We start from the raw sequence: 25,057 nt of genomic DNA, 5'->3' as shown, positions 1-25,057 counted from the left end.
GATTAGATCATTGACCATTGATGATTAAACTCAATATCTAATCCCTCTCCCTTCCCTGAAAGTCAAAGTGGGACTGAAAGTTCCAGCCTTCTAATAACATGGTTGGTTCCTCTGGCAACCAGCTCCCATCCTTTAGGACTTTCTAAAAGTCCCTTAAACATTCCTACCACTCAGGAAATTTCAAGAGTTTTAGGAACTTTGTGTCAGGAACTGGAGACAAAGACCAAATATATTTCTTATACTACAATATTACACACACACACACACACACACACACACACACACACACACTGTGTACATTGAAGTAAAAAGAGGACTTAAAGGTATAGCAATTATAGTCCTAACAGAAACTCTACCTGCATAAACTTTCTTCCACCTGCCTTCCTTAAAATAACTGACAGGTAAATGTTTGCAATCAGGTCACTGGACTCAGGATATTTCTTGTGAAAATAGAAGACTGATTCCAAGCATGAGACTGAGCAGTCACACCCTGAAGCAGTTGGAAACAGGTGAGCTCAATTTTTTTTTAATCCTCACCTGAGGATATGATATTTTTACATTGATTAATATATATATATTTTTAGAGGCCCAGTGCATGAAATTCGTGCATGGGTGGGGTGGGAGGGTGGAGGAGGGTCCCTCAGCCTGGCCTGTGCCCTCTCACAGTCTGGGAACCCACCAATCGATCACCCTGCAGAGGGAGGCCCCGCCCACCCCACTGCAGTGCTGCTGCCAGGTAGCCTGGGCCTCCCTCTGTGGGGCGATCATGGGGCAATGGCTGGGCCCTCGACCAATCACATTACACCTGCCTTGGCTAGCCTGGCGCCAGTGGGTGTTATAGTGTGGTCGTCCAGAAGGTCGTTCCGCTGTTCAGCTGTTTGGTCAATTTGCATATTATGCTTTTATTATTATAGACTAGAGGCCCAGTGCATGAAAATTCATGCACTGGAGGGGGGTCCCTCAGCCCCGCCTGCTCCCTCTCACAGTCTGTGAGCCCTCAGGGGTAGGAGGCGACCCAGCGATCAGAGGAAGGCGACGCCCCATCACACCTCTGCTGCTGCCACTGCCGGCAGTGCAAACCTCAGCCGGCCCTGGTTACCTGAGCTTCAGGCGGCCCTGGGCAGCTGGGAAGCTGCCATCCAAGGCTTGCCTGCACCTCAGGCCAGCCCTGGGTGGCTGGGCAGCCGCCATCCGAGGCTTGATTGCGCCTTGGGCTGGCCCTGGGGGGCTGGGGGGCTGAAGGGACTGGGGGACTCCGGAGGCAGGCATGTGGAGCACCTGCCGCCCCGGCGGGGCTGAGGGGACTGGGCGCCGCCATCTTGTGGCTATGGGCGTTGCCATCTTTGAGGGCGGGGCAACAATTAGCATACTCCCTCCTTATTGGCTGTGGGCGCCACCATCTTTGTGATGGTGTGAGGGTCAATTAGCATATTCCCTCTTTATTAGATAGGATATTTCAGAGAGGAAGGAGAGGGAGATAGAAACATCAATGATGAGAGAGAATCATCGGTTGGCTGTCTCTATGTCTGCAATCTAGGCATGTGCCCTGATCTAAAATTGAACCATGACTTTCGGGTTCATGGGTTGATTCTCAACCATGGAGCCATACTGGCCTGAATCCATTGATTTAGTTTTTTAGAGAGAGTGGAGGGGAGGGAGGAGAAGGGCAGAAAGAGAGAAACATCGATGTGAGAGAGACACATCGATTGGTTGCCTCCTGCATGCACCACAACTGGTGCCGGGATTGAGCCTGCAACTCAGGTACGTGCCCTTGACCAAGGGCCAACACTGTAACCACTTAGCAAACCTGGCCAGGGCCAGATGGGCTCACTTTTAAGAAAAATCTTCTACAGTCATAATAAATAGACTGATGTCAGATAAATATTTCAATTAATGACTTTAAGCCTGCCTCTGGTGGTGAGGACAGTTCTAAAATGACAGCTCTCAAAGATCCATAATCTAGAGTAGACTTTGCCTACCTATCCTCCCCCGTTATAAAAATTACAGAATTTTGCTGGATGGGATCTGCTGCAGAAGGACAGGATTTTTTTTTTTAGATGAAAAGACATTTTATTATTATTTTACTATATAACATAGTAGTGAATATATTTGATTGCATTTTCTCAAATGGCAAATGAGAACAGGACAGCATTTTACTGAAAACCTCAATATCATCTGTCTTTTGGAGGATTCAATTTCCTACGACGTGTATGATACTGTCCATGAGGATACCAACGGTGCTTAGTAGTAAAGAACATTTTGCTAAGTTGTTCTATCATGGGTCCTTGCGCTAAGTGTTCATCTTTTTCTTCTAATCTGGTTTTCAGTATTTGATCCTGTGTTTCTTCATAATTATGCACAGGATTTGGCCAAGGGATAGGCTTGGTGTGTTCATACGGAATATGCACAGAAGGATGGTAGCAAACTATCGTCCTGCTATCAGATGTCAAAGCAAGTTCTACTTTGCAATTATAGTCATCTGGAAGAGAAGAGTATGTGGATTTATGACACAGTATAAAGCTCCATTTTGGATTGGAAATAAATGTTTCAAAATAGTTCTGTTTGATATCGCCCATTTCACTGCTGATTCACGGCCATGGTGAATCAAGATGCTTATCAGGTGGTATAGAAAAAGATTTGAAGAGAAAATGCTTTTAAAATTTGCTTCTAGGCATACCTATGTTCATCCCTTGACATCTGCTCACCGCGAGCCCACCATCTTGCCTCCAGCCGGAGAAGGACAGGAATTTTTGCAGCCGTGTTTTATTGAAAGACAATGCAGTACTTTGCAGGCTGCGTTGGACCTGAAACAATGGTAGTCTGAGGATTGGGGTCTTCATAGGGTACCTCATGTGGTTATATCACAGGTAAAATATTTAGGCCAAGGGTCAGCATTGCTAGTGAAAGGGTTAGCTAGCTAGCTTAATTAGGCAGGTTTAGGAAGCTTCAGGAATAAAAATAGTCCATGGGAAGGAATACATCATAGAGACTTGAAGATGCCAGGGTGTTTATCTTACTTGTACAGAGAATAAAGAAATGCCACAGGCAAATAGAAATATATCTGGCCCAAACAATCAAAACAGCCAGAAACCAAAGACAGACGGGGATATCTCGGGCCTGAGCAATTAAAGTGACCGTAAGTTAGGCCAATCGTAGCCCTGACCCGAGTAGCTGGGGGGGCTTTCAGGCTTTCTCTGCCAACACAACTGGGAGAGCTAGAAGATAAATCAAAAGTGACTCCAACCAACGAGGTAAGGAGGAGACAAGGTGGGGGACACCACGTGGGCTCTGAGATTTGAAAACTAACTCTATGTAGCAAAAGGACCAGTAAGAAAGGGTCAGGTTCAGACAAAGAACTGTAGCCTACTTAAGGCCTCCAGACCAAGAAAGCAGTGGTCACCCTGCTCAGGGGCCCCTCTGTCCGTCCAGGAGGGACATCGTCTTAGGCTTAGAATTTAGAATTAGGTGTTAGAGGCAGCGTCTGCTTGCAATAAAGTTTCTGTACTTTTCACCTCTCACCTTTTGTCCGTGGCATCATTCTTCAAATCCGTCAGGACAAGAACCCGGGAATTCACCGTTGCATCCTGCCCAGAGGAAAAAACCATGCGTTCCAGTTCAATTTTTGCATTTCACTAGAGGGGCCTCCTAATCATCTAGTCGTCTTCATCCATTTGTGTTGTTAAATTAATTAAACAAGGAAGCGTATTAGGCTATGGCTCTAATGCCGTGGCAGCCTACATCAGCAAACCTACGCCTGTAAATGCCTCGAAGGTATGCAATCAGAATGCTAAGGACCACCAATCACAAACAGCCAACGAGGCTTTGAGCTATAGCCAATTAAAGCCTTTCCCTTCTTCGCTTCCATGCTTTCTCTGTATTAGTCTTTCCCCTAGCTCCTGTCTGCAGAGCACTCCTAACTACTTCTGGTTTGACACCGCCCTATTTAAGTGGATATATGCTTAAATAAAGTCTTAAAATGCTTAAAATGCCTCAATGTGTCTTTGAACAGTTTCATGTCTTTTTCATCTGGATTCTCAAACTCAACAAAGACATCTCAAACTTCAACTCGATGAGACATTGCCCTGACCTTTGGAAAGAAGGGTTTCTATCCCCAAAGAGGAAAATACGACATGGTGTGATTCTTAGACTTCTTGGAAGCCTCTCAAATGTGTTTTTCTATAGATTTGGAGAGAAAGATTTCATCTTCGAGGGAAACATTCCACCTTTTTATTTCCTTTTCATCATTTCTAGAATATCGAAACTTAGAGGAAGAATGCTTATGTTGTCTTGTCTCCGATGAAAAGAACTCGGGGAGGTACAGAGACAACTGTAACTTCCAGAGTGGCCCTGGAGCTTAACGCAGAAGTGCTAGCCCCAGACTTGGTCCAGCAATTGTCACATGAATAGGAGCTCCCTAATGGAAGTAGGCTTCTTTAGCTTCCTTGTTGGGCTCATTGCTTGAGGGCAATCTTCAGACTGGTCATCAGAGTGCTTTGTATTTGTGTGTGTGTGTGTGTGTGTGTGTGTGTTTAATAGGAGAAAGAGCCTTGGAGCTGAATTGTTTTGGAAGATGAAGGTGAAAGCTGAGTTGCTGAGTTTGCTATTTTGTTTGAGCACACTCACCTCCACTGAAACTTGGGTGAGAGAGCATCATCTTCCCATTAGCACTGCCATGGCATTTGGAATTGTAGACATAGTCCTTCTACTATATGTTTTACTCTCCTAAAACTCTAATAGAACTGTGTTTTATATCTTTTATGGGTATTACGTTAATTTCCCTTTGTATTCTACAAATTTATGTTTTTCTCATTTTGATTATAAACTCCTTAAAGATAGAGACTTTAACAAAATATTTCTTGAATTCTTGCTTCATGAAAGCACTGTTCTTAGCACAGGGTATGTCAAGGAGAAAAATTCCTATGCTCAGGAAACACACAGACTACAGATGGCCCCCGACTTATAATGGTTCAACCTAAAATAATTTTCAGACTCTATGCTCTTGGGCAAGGCACTCAACTGCTGTAAACTCTTCAGGAAAAAAGGCTAGATTATTTCTAGAAGGACCTATAAGGCTCCAATCCTCACCCTGTATCGTGAGTCCCTGGGGGGAGGGATTCTGTTTGCTTTTCAAAAAGTTATCATCCATAGGAACTGGGATGGTTAATTTTATGTCACCTTGGCTGAGTTATGGTGCCCAGATATTTGGTCAAGTACTGCTCCAGATGTTTCTGTGAGGATGTTTTTGGGTGAGATTAATATGAACTTTGAGTAAAGCAGATTGTCCTCCATAATATGGGTGGGCCTCATCCAATCAGCTGAAGGTCTGAATAGAACAAAAGACTGAACTCCTTCAAGCAAGAGGGAATTTGCCAGCAAATGACCTTCAGACTTGAACTACAACATTGGCTCTTCCTGGGTCTCCAGTCTGCTGGCCTACCCTGCAAATTTTGGACTTGTTAGACTCCATAATCACCAATCAATTCCTTAAAATAAGTCACATACTATTGGAATATCTATACCTACCTACCTACCTACCTATCTACCTATCTATATCTGTGTATCTGACAATTCAAAATAAAAGCAGGAATATTGAAAACTAAAAGTAAATGGTAGTGGAATGAATAACTAGTTTTGACTCTAGTTGTCTTTAGTGATATTTTAGCCAAAGGTGGAAGGGGCTGTATGTTCAGACTTCTAAACCAGTGTGTGGGATGAAGAACAGAGTTTGTGGGAGAATGACAAGAGTTGAGTCTGAAGAAATAGTCATAGGCAGGTGAAAAATAGGGAACATATGTAATACTTTCAACAATAAAGATTTAAAAAAATTTTTGTAAGAAAATAAGTAAAAATCAAAACAAAACAATACAACAACAACAACAAAAAGAAATAAGCAGGTGCCAGGTTATAATGGGGAAAAGTCAGGGAGAGGAGTTAGGAAATGATAATGCTTATACAAATGAAAAATTAGACCCTGACTTTATGAAGTGGCCAAGGGGACAGGTAAAAAAATAGAACAAAACTTCAACACTGAATCTGCATGATGAGAGAGGAAATAGTGTTTATGCCTGGTGAGTTCTGTGTGTCAAGGTCAACTCTTCTGGTGTTAGACTGAAGGGACAAGTAAAGATGGGAGGTGTAAACAATGCAGTGGAGAAAAACAAGGCTTCCAAATGTAGGCTTACGCTTTATTCAAAGAATAATTATGCAATACTGAGATTATAAAAATTGCTTTATTTCAACTGTGAAAATATAAAAACCACATACATACAAAATGTAAGGGTATTTAAGCATCCAACTTTAAGTTCCAGCTTTAGCTCCTCATAAATGTGATTAAATTTAATTGAAACAATATTTATTCATAGTTGGCATAAATATGAAGAGGATTAGATTTCTAAAAATTAAGATACAGGAGAAAGTAATACATCCTGTCACGGATAAAAGTACAGAACTGTAGTGGTCAAGTGCCTGGGCTTCCCAACACCCGCTCCATTCCCAAAGATTACTAGCAGACAACTCTAGGAACCTCAGTGATGTTGGCAGAGACTGGGAGAATGGCCACGTGGTCCATTCCTGACCCATAGTAAGACATGAGGAGACACAAGGAGAGGTTTGCTGGGAGAGGCTCCGTGAAAGCGTTCTTCAAGTCTGTGAAGGAGACACAGAAAAATTGCTCATCGTCTTTCACTGGATGTTGCCAGGCCTCCATGGGTCCAGGGGATAGCTACAGCCATCATGCCGCCAGCGTGAGAATGGAGCCAGTACTAAAGGCAGCGGAGCAGAGATGGAAAGAGCCTGGTTCCTTACTGAGCTAGGGAGCCCTCCCTGTTTCTACTTCTTGTAATTTGGGATTATAAATGTCCTCATTGTTTAAGCCATTAGAATCAGGGTTTTCTGTTACTTGCAGCCAAAAGCTCCCCAACTAAAATAAGAGCTACAGGCGGAAAAAAAGTGTAGCAGAAGTAAACATGAACAGGTGGTGATAATGTATTTAACTAAATTTTCTCCTCCAGGCAAATCAATTTCCCTTATAGTTATTTTTTATTTCATTTAAATTTTACATACTACCTCTGTCAAAATGATTGTCATTAATAATTTTTTAATATGAACACATTCACTATCTGTCTTCTCACATGGTATTGTTGACAAAGACAAACAGAATAAAGAGAAGTAGCGACTGACTCTAGCTCTTTATCAAGGTGCAAAGAGATCGTCTCTCTTTCATAGGCAATTTGGGGGTTATGGTAGTAAACTTTTTCTGATGGGAGCCCATGGAGACAGCATATGCAGGAAAGAATCTGACAATCTTGTAGTAACTGTTTTTGAAAATAAAAACAACTAAGCACTTTCTTAAAATGAATAATATACCCTTCACTTACTTGCCTCCTGGCTGTACTGGAAACATTCATATACATTTGTAATAACCTTAAATAAAAATATTACATGTAAAGTACAAGAATAGTGTTTGGCACAAGGTAGCAGTGGTTTCCTTAAAGAGAAGAAAACGCTGTGCTAAGACTAGCCTGAGAGTGTCCCTGTCTCTCCAGCTCCCACTGGTTGATTTGTAATGTATCTTCCTGTAGCTTGAGTTTTGCTTTCCTCTTCTCAATACACTTGAAAAATTCAATCTCAAGGCTAGTGTATGCCATTCATTTTCAGAGGCAAGCAGCAACTCTGGCATTTCTTATCACAAAAAACCCATAGGAGAAAGCTGGCAAGCTTAGTGGACTTCCTGGGCTGAGCGGCTTTTCTGTCAAAGCTGGCAGGGTTTGGTCATCCACCATCTTCAGAGTTTTGTCATTGAGCTGGACAGATCTGCAACGTGGAAAGATACATCTAAGTTAGCCATGTTGTGTGTGCTCCACCTGCTCTACAAAAGTTGTGAGATAAAAGTTTTTAAGACCAAAAAACTTTTTCTGTGATAGCCTATCTATACTAATAAAAGGGTAATATGCTAATGAGACCAGGAGACCTTCCGGATATCCTTTCAGACAAAGCTTTGGTGGCCGGGCTGAGGCACACGCGGTTAGGGACGATCAGGCCAGGAGGGGAGGGCAGTTGGGGGTGATTAAGCCAGTGGGGAGGGGCTAGTTGGGGGCGAGCAGGCCAGTGGGGGGAGGCAGTTGGGGGTGAGCAGGTCGGCAGGCAGAGTGGTTAGGGGTGATCAAGCAGGCAGGCAGGTGAGCGGTTAGGAGCCAGCCGTCCCGGATTGCGAAAGGGATGTCTGACTGCTGGTTTAGGCCCAATCCCACAGGCCTAAACCGGCAATAGGACATCCCCCGAGGGGTCCCAGATTGGAGAGGGTGCAGGCCGGGCTGAGGGACACTCCCCCCCCCTCGTGCACAAATTTCATGCACCAGGCCACTAGTCCTATATAATAAAAGCCCAATATTCAAATTGTCCCCTCAGGCAGTTGTTCAATTGAGAGTTGGACTGCTTGCTATGACGTGTGCTGACCACCAGTGGGTGGCGTGGACATGGCAGGCATCAGCCATGTGGCAGTGGAGTCGCTGCTGGCCCCAATGGGCCCTGACGAGAGCGGGATGTGCCAGGCCAAGGCAGGTGTGAGTGGGGGGGGGGGGGCCCACAGATGGCGACCAGCGGCCTGATTGATCGCCCCGTAGGTGGGATGATGGAGCAGGTGAGAGGGCAGTGCCAGGCCAAGGTGGGTTGCCAGGTGGGGCTATGGGGCTGCGGGGCTGCGAGGCTAGGGACGCGAGCTGGGGCTGTGAGCGTGGGGGTGCAAACTGGGATCTGATTCCCACAGGCCACCCCGAGGGATCCCACCCATGCATGAATTTGTGCACCGAGCCTCTAGTATTACATAACTTGTGTTTCCACACTCTATCAGTTAGGTATTTGACCTAGATGATCTTCAAGGTACAATTGAGTAGTTGTGACAATGACCATACGGCCTACAAAGTCTGAAGTATGTACTGTCTGGGCCTTTACAGAAAATGTGATCTATATTAGTCTATAAAATGGAAGTATAAAAAGGATAAACATGACATAACCTCTGGATTTGTGGAAATTTTATGACAAATAATGGAGAATATTTTATATAGAGCAAGTAGATACAATGAATGAAATGTAAATTTCACATTTAACATAAAAATTATTAAAAAATTTTTTTTGTATAAAAAAATTACAGTCGATTTATGTTCCCACTGGTAACTAGGCCCATAGCCCTCTAACTCCTTTCTCCCCAGGAGATATACATCTACTTTCTTATGTTGTGAAGATATTTTGGTAGAATGTATGTTGCTGGGTAAAACAAAATGATTTTGTTTGGCTAAACCACAGATTAAAAACAAATTATGTTTTCTTTGCATTTCACTGTGGAATTCAAATTCAAAACTGAGTCAAATACTGAAAAAACTTGTTAAGCACAAGTGTTATTTCTCATGCATATTTACTATTATTTAAATCAAATGAATACATGCTCACAGCAACAAATTCAATATCAACAAGAGTTTATGAAGAAAGCTTTAGTCTGCTTTTAGTTCTACTAATTACTTCCATAATTCTAAATGATGTTTATATCTCTATTATCTTTTTCTCAAGTGATTTTTTTATCATGAAAAAAGTTAGTACATTTTTATTGTAAAAATTTAGAAGATTAGTTCATGTCAGAGTTACATATATGTCATATAAGTAATACATGTAATATATGCAGAACACTTAAAAGAGTATGTTGCATGTGGTAAGTGCTGTAAAAGTATCATATCATCATTATTCAGAAATAAGTACAAAAAAAGTAACCTGTTAAATCATCCAAACTATTTTTAGTATTTTGATGCATATTCCTTCATCTCTTTTCTGTGTATGTATAACACATATTTCCTTTTAAACAAAATGAATACATACTGTACACAGTCTCTTAAAAATCAACTCTTCCAAAGAGGACATACAGATGGCCAAAAGACATATGGAAAGATGCTCAATGTCACTAATAACTAGAGAAATGCAAGTTAATGCACAATGAGATACCACCTCGCTCCTGTCAGAATGGCTATCATCAATACATCAACAAGCAATAAGTGTTGGCGAGGATGTGGAGAAAAGGGAACCCTTGTACACTGTTGGTAGGAATGCAGATTAGTGCAGCCACTGTGGAAAAACAGTATGGAGGGTCCTTGAAAAATTAAAAATGGGACTTTTTTACAACCCAGTGATTCTACTTCTGGGTATATATCCAAAGAAACCCAAAACACTAATTCAAAGGAATCTATGCACCTCTATGTTCACTGCAGTGTTATTTACAATAGCCAAGATATGGAAGCAACACAAATACCCATTGATAAATGATTGGATAAAAAAGTAGTGGAACATATGTGCAATGGAATATTACTTGGCCATAAAAAGATGAAATCTTACCATTTGCAACAGTGTGGATGGTATTAGGCTAAGTGAAATAAGTCAGACAGAGAAAGACAAATACCATATGATTTCATTTATATGTGGAATATAAAGAACAAAATAAATGAACAAACAAAATAGAAACAGACTCATAGATACAGAGAACAGACCGATGGCTGCTAGAGAGGAAGGGGGTTGAGGGACTGGGTGGAAAAGATGAAGGAATTTAAAAGTACAGATTGGTAGTTACAAAACAGTCACAGGGATATAAAGTACAGCATAGGAAATATAGTCAGTAATATTATAATGAGTACTAGTGGCCTGGTGCACAAAATTCATGCACATTAAAAGGGAATTAGAGAAAATATTTTCATATTGCTATTTGCCCTTTCTCTATAATAGAAATGTCAGAGATGAAAGAAAATTAGAAAAATGTATATGAAAATCTTCCTCCTGTGAGAGTCTGGGCGCACTGCGGGACCCAAAGTCAAGTCCCCGCCCACCCGTGTGCACCTCGAAATCGCATGAGACCCAGACCCAGCTGGCCCCACCCCCATTGGGTGAGATCCAGACCCGGCTGGCCCCATCCCTGTCAAGTCCCACTGGGCGGGGGGCGCAGCCTCAGATCCCCCATCAAGCCCCACCGGGTAAGGGGTGCAGCCTCAGGGCCCCTGGCGCACCCTCAGGTCCCCCGGCGCACCCTCAGGTCCCCTGGCCCAGTATCATGGCAGGGGACGTGGCCTGAGGTCCCCCAGCCCGGTGCTGGGGTGGGGGAGCGCGGCCTGAGGTCACCTGGCCTGGGCTGGGGCGGGAAGCATTCTTTGAGGTCCCCTGTCAAGCCCCGCCAGGCAGGGGGCGCGGCCTCAGGTCTCCCGACCTGGTGCCGGGGCGGGGGCGTGGCATCAGGTCCCCTGTCAAACCCTGGAGGGCAGGGGGTGCAGTTTCAGGTCCCCTGCCCCACCCAGAGCCATGCACCCTCAGGTTTCTGCTGATTGCTCATTAAGGATCGTTACGGGAACTCAGCCTCTGCTGTGGGTGCAGCCATCTTGTGTTATGGAACCCCCCCACCCCACCCCCCTCCACTGTGGGCGCCACCATCTTTGTTGCAGTGTAACGGTCAATTTGCATATTCCCTCTTTATTAGGTTAGCTGTATGGTGCCAGGTGGGTTCTGGAATTATTGGGGGGAACCCTTTGTAAAGTATATCATTGTCTAACCACTATGTTGTACCCTAATACAAAATAATAGTGGATATTAACTGTAATTGAAAAAATAAAACTAAGAAATAATTTTTAAAATTAAAAAATCTTGATTCTTTTCCCCTTAGTTATTATAAATATCTCATTTTTAAAGATCTCTTAACCCTCTATCCTCACTAAGTATCAGTCAGCAGAAAAACTGCATCCCATTTAATCTTGGTCAGAGGCACTGTTCTGGGCTCTGTACTTTAAGACATGTCCTCCCGTCCTAACCAGTTTGGCTCAGTGGATAGAGCGTCGGCCTGCAGACTCAAGGGTCCCAGGTTAGATTCTGGTCAAGGACATGTACCTTGGTTTCTGGCACATACCCAATAGGGAGTGTGCAGGAGGCAGCTGATCGATGTTTCTCTCTCATCGATATTTCTAACTCTCTATCCCTCTCCCTTCCTCTCTGTAAAAAATCAATAAAATATATATTTTTAAAAAGAGATATCCTCCCATCAGTGTGCCAGTATGTAAAGATGCTGTTGTATAAAATACTGGGATCAATCAAAGTGTCCACCTATAGGCAATTAGTTAAGTCAATCATCTAGTCTTAAAGAACTAAGCAGGTCTGAATGTGCTAATGTGAAAGGACATGGATGTTTTTAAATGAAAGATACTTAGGATTATATATGGATAGCACACGTCTAGAATGATACTCAAACTCCTGGGATTTAGGACCGTGGAGTGAGGAAATGACTTTTCTACGTACACCTTCTTCTACTGTTGGAAATTCTTACTATGGCATAAATTTTATCATAATTTTTTAAATAAAGAAGGAAAAGTAACTTAAAATACGAGATAGGAATAAGATGTTCATGACTGTGCTGGAGGCTGATAAGCCTGCATTGCAGTTATGTTCGGTCCACATGCACTGGGGTTTGTTTTCACACCTGCATCACACCAGTTTTTTGATGGGCTGTAGGAGGAAATGCTGTGACTATTATCAGGAAGCCACAAACAAAAATAGGTCTTGAAAACATCTTTATGTGACAGTAGTAAGAGCTGTTTGGCACAAGGTGGAGGACCTTTTACAAGGGTACACCAAACATTTCAGAAACACTTTTGAATAGGCAACAGAGTTTAAAGGGAACTCTGATCATTGTAAGTTAATCCTGCTATGGGTTAGAATGATGAAACACGGGCAAGATACTAATTCCATCAGGCTAAACTCTTTTTTTTTTTTTTTTAATTTTTTAATTTCTTTATTGATTAAGGTGTCACATATTTGTCCTCACTCCCCATTCCCATCCCACCCCTCTCCCCACGCATGCCCCAACCCCCTGTTGAACTTAACCGTTGGATAGGCTCATATGCATGCACACAAGTCCTTTGGTTGAACTCTCCCCTCCCCCCACCCTCCCCTATCTTCCCTCTGAGGCCCGATAGTCCGATCGATGCCTCCTTGCTTCTGGTTCTGCTCTTGTTCCTCAGTCCATGTTGTTCATAATTTCCCCTAGATGAGCTAGATCATATGTCACTAGATATACACTTATAAGAACTGAATGTGAGACGAGCAATAATAGTTATGCTGACAGGCAAATGAATCAGTCTGTAGCGAGCTTCCCCCTGGACCAACCGTTCTTTTGAGACCCAATTTCAATGTCCAGCAGTTCCCCATGTGTATATGTCAGCACTGACCCCTCAGCTCTGGATGGTGGACAAATGGTGGCAACGGAGGTCCGACTCCCTCTGGTTTGGTCTCGGCCGGACCCAGGGGCACGACGTCACCCGGACTATGGGGCACTCTTTAATCAGCTATAAATATAGCTAAAGGATGCTATCAGTGCACAGAGTGTGAGCTGGCAGGGGTGGGGAGCCTTTTTTATGCCAAGAGCCATTGGGATATTTATAACATCATTCACGGGCCATACAAAATTATCAACTTAAAAATTAGCCTGCTATATGGGGTCGAACATTTAACTAACTCACCCCTAAGGCCTTGGCAGGGCCAGACTAAATGACTTCGAGAGCCTTATATGGCGCCTGGGCCTGATTTCCCCACCCCCGGCTTAAAGCACGCTGATTATTTCCACATCGGGCTGGACAATGTGGGTGGGGTTTTATTTGAGTGTAGTACCTTGTTTCATATTTTGAAGTCATGATGACAAAGAAATATAAAATATGTTTGAGAAGTTTCAGATGAAATAGAGCTGGAAGACAAACCAGTTGTCCTTTAAGAATTTGAGAGTTATTCTGGAGAAAATGAGATATTTGATAATGCTCCAGACTATGGGTAGCAAACTCAAATGCCCACAAGGGCCAAGGAAGTCATACATGCAAGTGTCGTCGTAGGACAGGCATAACGGGGTTACATCTAATAGGAAGAGCAAGCCCCGAGTTGCCAGAGTACCCATTTTTAAAGATTTTTTTAGTAGTTGTCAATTGTTAAATATTGACAACTAATCCTATATAATAAAAGGCTAATATGCAAATAGACCGGACAGTGGAACAACCAAACAACTGGTCGCTATGACATGCACTGACCACCAGGGGGCACGCACGGAACATGGCAGGCGTTGGCAGCAGCGGGATGGTGGAGCAGGTGAGCGGAGGTGCCAGACCAAGGTGGAGCACCAGTCGCTGTCATTGGGGCAAGCCTCTGGTGGTTACTGAAAATTCTTTGCTCCCGTGCACCACGGTCCCGCCTAGCGCTCGAACCTGCTGCCAGCACCGGCCCCGCTCACACCTGCTGCTGTTGTCGGAGACGCCACTTGCATCTGCTGCCGGTGCTGTCAGTGGGTGTGAGTGGTGGCTGACGGTCCCGATCGCCCCTGAGGGCTTCTCCACCTCCCCCTGCTCCTGAGGGGCGATTGGGGCAGCAGCCGCCGCTCACACCTGCTGACGTTGCCGGCCCCGCTCGCACCTGCTGCTGGTGCCAGCCCCAATTGCTCCAAGCCGTCAGCAGGTGCCTGCCGGGCCAGCGCCTTCAACACATGGGAGCAGTGGTGGTGGCGGAAGCTGGGCTGCTGGCAGACGGGACGGGGGCTGCAGCAGAAGGGGCCGGGCAGGGGCACAGAGGACGGGCTGAGACCACCCCTGAGCCCACCGCAGCCTCGAGGTCCACAGTTCCTTTCAAGGTGCATGAATCTGTGCACTGGGCCCCTAGTTAAAAATAAAAAATTAACAGAGTGCATGCCACCCTTCCCCACCAGGAAGAGAAAAACCACTTGTCTAAACCCACTTGCCCACAGGCATGAGGTGTAGTTTCCAACTTCTGCCCTAGAAAACAGAACTAAGAGCAGCAGAAAAAAAGGCACAAAGAGGCTCACTTTGTCCCCACCAGCGAGAACAGTCACCAGGAGAGGCTGGGAGCTTCATCAGAGGAGGAATCAGATACTGACCTAAAGTTGGACTAAAATGATCTAAGACACTTGCAACTCTACAACTATTATTCAATTACTTTACAAAAGCATTTCCCTTATTAGCATCAGACACAAATATGCTAAAAAGACCCACTTTAAAAGGTTCAGAACCCAAATAGAGAAAAGTATCTGTTACCCAAATATGCATTATTTACAACAGGAAAAGAAGGTTCAAACAGTAGGAAAAGGATAAGTAAGCCATAGTATTTTATAAAACATGCAACCCATTAAAAATGTCTACAGGGTGGTGAACACACAATACAATATACAGATGATGTATTACAGAATTGTACACCTGAAACCTATATCATTTTATTAACCAATGTCTCCCCAATAAATTCAATTAAAAATTTTTTAAATGTCTACAAAGGCTCTGCATGGAAAGACATGGGAAAACTTGTGGGTTCCTCCTCTCTTTTTCCCATTACAGGTTGTATGCTTATAGCTATAACAAAAGAAAGCACAGGGAGAAAAATAAAGGTATGTTACCCAGTGTTAATAATGTTTATCTCTGGGGGATAGGACTTTGGAGAAAGCATTCTTACTGTCCTTCTTCAGGTTATGATGCTAATTGTCACTGAAAACATCACTCACATAGCATTTGCAAAGATGGGAGGAGATGGAAAGAATTTTGTAAACTCTTAATATTTTTATGCTTCAATCTGAGAATAACCATGATGAAAAGAGCTCCTTCCAACATATGTTGGACAGATATTTGACAATGTTTGTGGGCCTAAGTCTTCAAAGCTCATAGTCATTCTTGGATAGTCTCTTAAATATGGTCTATTTTTTTTTTTTTAATTCTCACCCGAGAATATGTTTCTATTGACTTTTAGAGAGAGAGGAGAGAGAGAGAGAGAGAGAGAGAGAGAGAGAGAGAGAGAAGGAAACATCAATCGGTTGCCTCCCATATGCATCGCGATGGGGGATGAAACTCAAAACCTAGGAATGTGCTCTGACCAGGAATCAAACCCACAGCCTTTTTGGTGTACAGGACAATGCTCCAACCAACTAAGCCACCCAGCAAGGGCAAATATGGTCTTTTGTAATACACATTCAATGGCTGGCTTTTAAAACCAAATCATCTCTGGACCAACTTCAAATAATCCACCTGAAAGGTACATTTCAGGCCACTTTTTCCTTACTCTAAGTAATAAAAAACTGCTTTAAGGCTGTTAGAAAATCATGCCCAGCTCACATAGAATAACAGTTTACAGCAACCCCCATGCCCTTACTTAGCAATTATATATAGATATGCTTTGCTTTTGTGACTGTGTTACCAAGAATTATAAGTATTTGTAGAGCCAATAATCTAAATATATTGAATGGATCTTGACATATCAAGTTGTTTTGAAATGCAAACTAACTTCCTAAGATAACTGCTAGCTTGTGTTCAGTCCTTCTGCTTGTGACTCTCAGAGTGAGTATACCTGTATTAATAGGTATTTATATATAAACTTCCTGAATATTAAAAATGGTCAAAACTTGAAATAGTTGGCTTCTTTTTCTCCCTATCAACACTCTATGCTGATAAACACTGATACATCTGGTGAAAGTTTAAAATGAACAAGAAAAAGTACTCACTGGGAAAATAATCCATCAGGTCCTGAAGGTTTTACAAGGTATCTGTCCACTTCTTTGTCAAATAAATAATGTGGTAACTGAAAGTACTTGGTGACATTATGAAGGTTTAAGACATACAGAGTTAAATCTCCTTCTTTATACCTTGGGCTAAAAGCAAATAGATTGACTCAATAATAAAAATATTTGTCTCGCTTAAACAATTAAATACTTGATTACAAATATAATTATGGATATTAAGTATTAGTATTTATAGTGATGATAGACCTTCTTTTTACCCTTCGTTTTATAATGATGTAAGACCACAAATGTGACCCTATTTGAAACTGATTATACATTGCTCTTCACAGCACCACTGTCTGGGTCAGGGTACCCTGAGATCTTTGCTGCTGAGTTACTAGGCTGAGTTACTAGGGAGCCATTTTCAAACATAGGAAGGTTAAATGATAAAAGTTGAATTTTGTGGGTTCATGTGCATTCGAATTATAAACCATATGGTTTATAATTATAAACCTTTTTCTAGCCGTATGAAAAGAGTGGCGCAAACAAGAAAATTAAATCTGTTGACACTTTTCGGAATTTATTTATCCAAACTACTCCCCAACTTCTTCCTAGTGGGGCCCTCACTATCTAGAGTTCCCACTCACCAGCGATTGGAAATGTTGGGTAGCTATTTTGGCTAGAACTAGTATTTTAGTTATCCTATCAGGATGGACAGATTGAAACTAAGAAGAGAAAAATCCATGAGATTTGGGAACATTTTTTGCTACCAAGGGCAGGGTATAAACTATAAAAATCTCTGTGGTCTCTCAATCCCATAAATTGGGTTGAAACTTTGGAAAACAAGGTTTGTTATTGTTGATATTGTTCTTTAATTCTTCTTCCTTATCAAATTGATCAGATATAATACAAAGGAATAAGTATATTCATATAATTATTCATTCATATGAATTTATAGTTATATTCATTCATAGTCATTCAGTGGAGTAATTGTTCATATAAAAATGCATTGGTAACCTACCAGTGTGGCTCAATGGTTGAGTGAGTGATGACCTATGAACCAGGAGAGGTCACCGTTCAATTCCTGGTCAGGACACATGCCTGGGTTTTGGGCTTAATCCCCAGTCAGGGGCATGCAGGAGGCAGCCAATCAATGATTCTCTCATCATTGATGTTTCTATCTCTCTTCCCCTTCCCTTCCCCTCTGAAATTAATAAAATAATATTTTTTTAAAAATACATTGGTACTATTCTTTATTTAAAGTTAGGGTATATTTTGATTATGGATTATGACAATTAAAGTCATTGTAAAAGTCAAATGCTAATGTTTAAGCTATATTTTTTGTGTTTTTAAAAAATATATATTTTATTGATTTTTTACAGAGTGGAAGGGAGAGGGTAGAGAGTTAGAAACATCAATCAGCTGCCTCCTGCACATTCCCCACTGGGTATGTGCCCGCAACCAAGGTACATGCCCTTGACCAGAATCGAACCTGGGACCCTTGAGTCCGCAGGCCGACACTCTATCCACTGAGTCAAACCGGTTAGGGCTGTGGGTTTTTTTTTGTTGTTGTTTGTTTGTTTTTTAGACTCTGGCACCATATCACTATGAAGGGAAAAATAAAAAAATAATGACACAGCTTAGACCCTCTGAGTAGAGAGGGGACAACAGAGTGTCAGAGTAGGAAGTTATGTGCTTACTAATGAACACTTGTTGGTTTGTAAAGTGTATTGCCTACTTACTGGTTGACATTTGTGCAATGAAGGTATACTCGAAGTTTGCTTCTGGCTTGACCTTTCACACTTGCCTTTAATACAATGGTGCCCACCAGTTTCTTGAATAGAAGAGAGAGCCAATAATCCTAGTAGTGGTGGTTGGGAGGGGAGAGACAAAAATAGAACTTTATTTAGTTCTTCATTTAACAAAATGAAGCAAGCAGTTATCCTGCAAAGAGTATGACTGTTATTCTAGAGGTAATTAAATAGGATTCATCGTTTGATTTGGGTTATCCATGAATCTGAGTGCAATATCTTGTTTGCTGCTTTTTATCACTAGAGGACTATGTTTCCACAATTCAGGGGGCCATACCTGCTAGGAGTTATAGCTCAAGACTGCAATTATTGACTAAGAGACAATTTAAATATTCTCTGTTGTCTATCATCCAAGAATTGAAAGCAAAGCTCAAAGCAGCACTTTTACATACACACACACACACACACACACACACACACACACACACACAAGTTTTTAAAATAAAATTTCTGTTTAAGAGATTAAAATATTTTCTTTAAAACCTTATAACACCCCTAATAAAGTAATGGATTAGGGAACAATCATCACTAGCTATCAAGGTGAAAAAAAGAAAGATAACCAGACATTATGAATCTGTTGATGGAAACACACAACAATACCTACAAAGAATTCTTGCAAAACAAAACAAAAAAACTCGAGTAAGCTCAAGCCTCTAGTTCTAACTACCAGTTTACAGGAACTATAGAGAATAGAGGAACATGCTAAAAGAATAAACTTAGCAAAATCCAAAATGTGGGAAACACTATAGAACAAATTACCTGCTTTCTTTAATTAATAAATTCCAATGGACAAAAAAAAAAAAAAAAAAAGGAAAGGAGAACTTCAAGATTAACAGACTCCCCCCAAAAAGATTAATAGACTTAAGAGATATATCAACCAAATTCTATATGTGAATGTTGTGGATTTGAATATCCTAAATATTAAAACATTTGCAACAATAAGAAAAATGTGAAACACTGATTTAATATTTGATGATATTGAGGAATTACTATTATTATTTTAAAGTATAATAATGATATTGTTATGTTTTTAAAAAGAAGATACATACTAAAATATTTATGGATATTAAATCAAAAAAGGGGGGAACAGTAGAAGAATATCATGTAAGGAAAAATACCCTGTAAGTAAATTACATCTAGAAAATTTGTACTTAAGAAAATTAATTGTAAGGCTAAAAGCAAGACACCCATGAAAAACACACATGGTGTCAAAACAAGCCAGAGGAAAATCATTTGGGCAAAAAATGAAAAAGGATCCCAAGTCAATTTTATAGAAAATATCCCTTTATTAACTTTTGGTCGAGAATAGGTTTGTATATTTTCAGAAAACAACTCTGAGACCATGTGGATTCCAGCAACAGAGAGAATCGACAGGACTACTCCAGCCATGCAGAAGAGAAGCAGTCCAGAGATGGAAGACGCTTATGTCGCCTTGCCATACTAGCAGTTAGCAGCTGTGCATCACTGCAGGTTGCCCAGGACCAAACCAGAGAGGGTCAGACCTGCATTACCACCATTTGTCCACCATCCAGAACTGAAATATCATTGCTGACATGTACACATAAGGAACTGATTGACATTGAAATTGGGACTCAAAAGAACTGTTGGCCCAGAAAGAAACTCACTACAGACTGATTCATTTGCCTTTCAGCATAACCATTATTGCTTGTCTCATTTTCGGTTCTTATAAGTGTATTTCTAGTAGCACATGATCTCACTCATCTAGGGGAAATGATAAACAACATAGACTGATGAACAAGAACAGACCCAGAAACAAGGAGACATGGATCAGACTTTAGGGCCTCAGAGGGAGGGTAGAGGTGGGTGGGGATAAAGGGGAGAGATCAACCAAAGGACTTGTGTGCATGCATATGAGCCTAACCAGTGGTTAAAGACAACAGGGGGGTGGGGGCATGTGTGGGGAGGGGTGTGGGATGGGAATGGGGGGATGAGGACAAATATGTGATAGCTTAATCAATAAAGAAATTTAAACAAAAAAATAAATAAATAAAATATTTATGGATAAAGTGATATACCTGAGATTTGCTTGAAAGTAATACTGTAGGTGGGAGGTAAGGAGAAGGTAGCATTGTAGATTAAACAAGACTGGAGATTCATATACTTATCTCTCTACTTTGAAATTTTCCATAATTATTAGTTTAAAAATAAACCACTCAATATATACCTCAACTCTTCGTTCTTGAGCTTAGGGAAAGTAGGCAGCTTTTATTTCTCTGCCTAAATTCAAATTCAAATCGTCTCTTGAGACAAGAGTAGAATCAATGAAATGTTTCACAAGAGACATGAGCAGGTTCAGTTCCTGGAAGGGTAGAAAGCATGCAGGCCTCAGCCAGGATTTGTACAGGACTCTTCAGAATAATACTGGCCAACTGTGTGACCTCGAGCAAATCACATGACTTCATCTCAATTAGAACTTCCTCATCTGAAAAACATGGATCTAAGATACCTGTCTTTCCGGCTTCTGTATTGTTATGCAAATCAAATAAGAGAACAGACAGGTACAATAGGTTTAAGGCAAATTCCCTTGATCCTATTCATAGTAATACGGCACATATATTCTTGCAAGTTTTGCTAGCTGATTCTGCACCATGAGGAAGAAGTATAGTTAGTGCATTAAAAGGGTCTGAAGCCAAAGGTTTATGCTTAGGCACTGAGAAGATTTAGATAACATACTAAATAACTGGCACTATTTACAAAGAGTGACAGGATAAGCTGGCTAGTTTCTAGACATTGTACTCAAAGTGAATTTTGTAGAAACTATTTACTTAGCTTTCTTGCTCAAAGCCAATTTAAGAAAGGGCCAGCAGTAGATTCTGGATATTTGTATAATTAAATTATCATGTTTGGTTTAACTTTATAGATGGCTCATAATACACTTGGGGAAGACAGATTCTATTTAAGTTATGAACAGTGTGCTCCATGAACTTGGGCCACTATAAATTAAAAGCAATTTTGTTGAGAAATCTAGCTTCAAACCACAGAAGCCTAGCTTATATTTTGGTATGTGCTTTTTGCAAACTTTCTTAGCTTTCCTACAATATTTAAATAATTCCTTTAGGAATTTTTCTTAGAAAACAGACATCCTCAAATATCATTTTAGACAATAAAAATCAAGGTCATACTTCTCAGGGAGATATCTATACTATTTCAATTTTTAGACACATATAGATTCCAGGTGGCTTTTTAGATAGAAAGGTTACATTACCTAATTTAGCACCAGATACAATTGGAGGTAGGATGGACTTTTTAAAAATTCACAAATACCTTGAAGATTACTATAAAATAGCCAATTCTTTGGGTGAGATTTTTGAACAAATACGTGATACTACTGGCTTATCTTAAGGTTAAATAAATTATGATTTAATGACATAAAAAGTTTTAAAGCTTTGGATACGATAAACAATTTTAACTTTAATTTACTCTTAAAACATTTTTGATCCAAGTTTTATATCTTGTAAAACGAGAGTCATAAAATTTCAAATGAAATTTGAAATTTTAAAGAAATCCCACACCACGTCCAAAATGGCTCACATTAAAAACATTATTCCGCCGAAACCAGTTTGGCTCAGTGGATAGAGCATTGGCCTGCGGACTGAAAGGTCCCAGGTTCGATTCCGGTCAAGGGCATGTACCTTGGTTGCGGGCACATTCCCAGTGGGGGGTGTGCAGGAGGCAACTGATCGATGTTTCTCTCTCATCAATGTTTCTAACTCTCTTTCCCTCTCCCTTCCTCTCTGTAAAAAATCAATAAAATGTATTAAAAAAAATTATTCCTGGGTCTCAATTTCTTCTTTTGAGATACAAAAAAAGTTAGAATGGATTATCTCTAACCTGCCCATGGTTTGGCTATATTGAGAGCACAGAATTTACCTTGAGGGTTGACAATTCTTAGAGGTTAATACAGGGGTCCTCAGTATAGTCTAATCTACTCATAGAAATAGAAGAATAATGATCACTTACAGGTAGAGGTTCGAAGTTTTCATCCACTAAGTGGTAGTCTCCAGTTCCAAAAAACACTTGCCTCATCACCACTTCTATGCCCATCCTGGCCGAAAGGCCCAATTTATCCAGCCACCTGGAACAGAGTGAGGCCACGCTTTCTTCCAGCTTGGAAAACAAAATAACTTAATTCTAATTAGCGACTATTCTGATTTGTTCATCTATGAAACGAGAAAACTAGTAGTAATTGTAAATAAGTCACTCAAATTAAATGGAGACTATCCTTCCCTTCACAAGTTCCCATACTTCTGCATGATTACAAATCCTAGAGAACTGTCAATATGCCATAGAAGTCCCCTTCAGGGTAAGATATGGTCTATAAAGCAGAGTAGATAAATTCCTACCCCCACAGACAATTATTCCTTGTCTTTCAGGGTACCCCTCCTCCCCATCCCTATGTGAGGTTTAAACACTACAAGGTTCCATGTAGTCAGGAGTAGTAAAATGTGAAATAAGTAGGATCACACCTAAACTTTTATGGACACCTCCTACCCCTTTAGTTAATGGCAAAACGAACAACTCCATTCTTTTCTCTACTCATCATGCCCCAAAGAGCATAAACAATTTGTACTTTTATTCTGGGCTTATTCTCCTACTTTATGTAGGTAGGAGAGGAAAGAGAATTAAGTCTCAATATGAGAGTGTTAATGGAGTTATGAAATGTAAGTTAACCAGTTGTTTAAAGCAATCAACTTTGTGGTGGTTGGAGTAGGAGTTAATTTAAATTCATTGATAGGTCCTCTGGTGTGACCTCATACTTCAGGCTCTAAACTTCTTGGGAATCTATATAATAAAAACCCAATGGTCGTTATGCCGTAACGACCAAAGACTGGTCACCAGGAGGCTGCGTGCGTGGCGAGGCGTGTGGGGTAGGGGGGGTGGGGGGGTGGGCGGGGCTGCATGATTTCGCACGCTGGGCTTCTAGTCTGTAATAAATGTGTAGCATGTACTACAAATCCTTCCAGAGTCAGAGCTATAGATACACTCCTTTACAATGTTTTTTTGTTTTGTTTTCACAATGTACTTCTTTAGAGGAGGAATCCTTGGCATGGCCATGGGCCAAAATTAAAGAACAGAACTTCTAAAGCAATTCATTCATACAATGATTAAATACAGTATGTCCAACAAGCTTTAGTAAATCATTGTCTTACAAAATCTGGCACAAATTTTGGAGCTCAGCCACAGAACCATCATTGATCAGATTTTTAGGCTGATGAGTTATTTCAACCGAATAGAATAGGAGCACGCTGAAATCTGGTCCCTGAGGCGAGTGCTACTTCACTCACATGAAACCAGCCGCAAAGGTGTTGGACAGCAAGGGCGCTCCACCCCCATACGCAGAGCTTGTTTCTCCTAACCAAACCTTCTTGTGGGGTCTGGTCATCTCAACAACCTATGAAACAGGAAAGTCTCCATGGTAACTGCAAGCAAGCTGGCCAACTATGGTGCTGGAGATTAATGACATTCAAAATCTTGTATTCCCAGACCCATCTGTCCAATAAAGTTACAAAATATGTTCACAATCATTTAGGCCTTGGGCAACTTACTTTTATTGGAATTCTAGGTGTGGAAGAAATGTAAACAATCTCATTCTTATAGCCTATGAGAGTTAATTCTACCAAAAGGCTATTAGAAGTATTTTTCATTTCTAATCAACGTCCACGGGTAAGATCTGATGCTAAGGGGACGGAAGATGAGTAAGATCAGTGCCTGTTCTCTAAGATCAGAAAACACGTAAATTTACATATCTGTAGAATTTGGCACTAGCTAAACCACAGAATAAGGACTTTGGTTTTACATTTAAAAGAATAAAAGACTATTACCTGAAAAATTTTTTGCACAGGTGAAATAAAAGTGTCCAACACATCAGGGTTTAGGAAATCTTCTTTGGTAGCAGTTCGTCCATTCAAGTAGTAGCTAAATTATTTAGAAAATAATCAGAAAAAAATAACAACCTTTACCTTCTGCTTTTAAGTTAATTGGCTGAACCTGCTCTTCTTCCCACCTCTTCCCACCTCCCTGTTAAAAAAAAAGAGGCAGAAGTTCTACTAAGGCGTGACCACGATAAAACCGCATCGGTTACTCGGTTACTCTGTCTTGAGGAGACACAGTCATCAGTGCAGGGCCTCCTGGGTTACTTGTTCTGCAGCAAGCATATTGGCTGTAGCTACTTATCTGTCCCATGAGTTAAAGGATAGTGTGCCTTGATCTTGTAGAAACCACATTATTTAAAATAAGTTTAAATTTTTGTTTTGTTAATATTAAAATTTTACTACAGTGCTGTTTGAGACACTGTGATTCTTACTTGAATTATAAAGTCAATTAGCAGTTAAATGGAAATCATTTTTGGAAGAAAAAAAAAACAGTAAGTAAAGCCAGCAGTACTTTCTTAGTATTAAGAAGACATACCATTAGTAGGTGAGTGGATAAAAAAGCAATGGTACATTTATACAATGGAATACTACTTGGCCAAAAAAAGAAGGAAATCTAACCCTTTGCAACAACATGGATGGACCTGGAGAGTATTGGGCTAAGTGAAATAAGCCAGTCAGAGGAAGATAAGTATTATATGATTTCACTCATATGTGGAGTCTAATGAACAAAATAAACTAACAAAATAGAAACAGACTCATAGATACAGAGAACAGATGGACAGATGGACAGCTATTAGAGAGGAGGGGGT

The 25,057-nt window shown here is 41.0% G+C and overlaps 1 protein-coding gene and 1 pseudogene across 1 annotated transcript in view; both read right to left on the bottom strand.

Moving 5' to 3' along the window:
- Window positions 1-2,104: 2,104 nt before the first annotated feature.
- LOC129150465 (39S ribosomal protein L42, mitochondrial-like) lies at window positions 2,105-6,706 on the bottom strand (annotated as a pseudogene).
- Window positions 6,212-25,057, bottom strand: part of HPSE (heparanase) — a 59,536-nt gene continuing 40,690 nt past the window's right edge. The window contains exons 10-15 of the mRNA XM_054722002.1: window positions 24,198-24,291; window positions 23,661-23,767; window positions 22,336-22,450; window positions 18,286-18,404; window positions 16,547-16,693; window positions 6,212-7,812 (exon numbers count right to left, since the gene is read on the bottom strand). Of these exons, the coding sequence (XP_054577977.1) occupies window positions 7,653-7,812; window positions 16,547-16,693; window positions 18,286-18,404; window positions 22,336-22,450; window positions 23,661-23,767; window positions 24,198-24,291 (742 nt within the window). The 3' untranslated portion in view covers window positions 6,212-7,652. The remainder of the gene's footprint in view (window positions 7,813-16,546; window positions 16,694-18,285; window positions 18,405-22,335; window positions 22,451-23,660; window positions 23,768-24,197; window positions 24,292-25,057) is intronic.

Source organism: Eptesicus fuscus, chromosome 2, assembly GCF_027574615.1.
Source record: "Eptesicus fuscus isolate TK198812 chromosome 2, DD_ASM_mEF_20220401, whole genome shotgun sequence".
In the NCBI taxonomy this organism is placed as follows: Eukaryota; Metazoa; Chordata; class Mammalia; order Chiroptera; family Vespertilionidae; genus Eptesicus; species Eptesicus fuscus.
The sequence above is the reverse complement of the archived record's forward strand: the minus strand, read 5'-3'. Positions and strand labels throughout refer to the sequence as shown.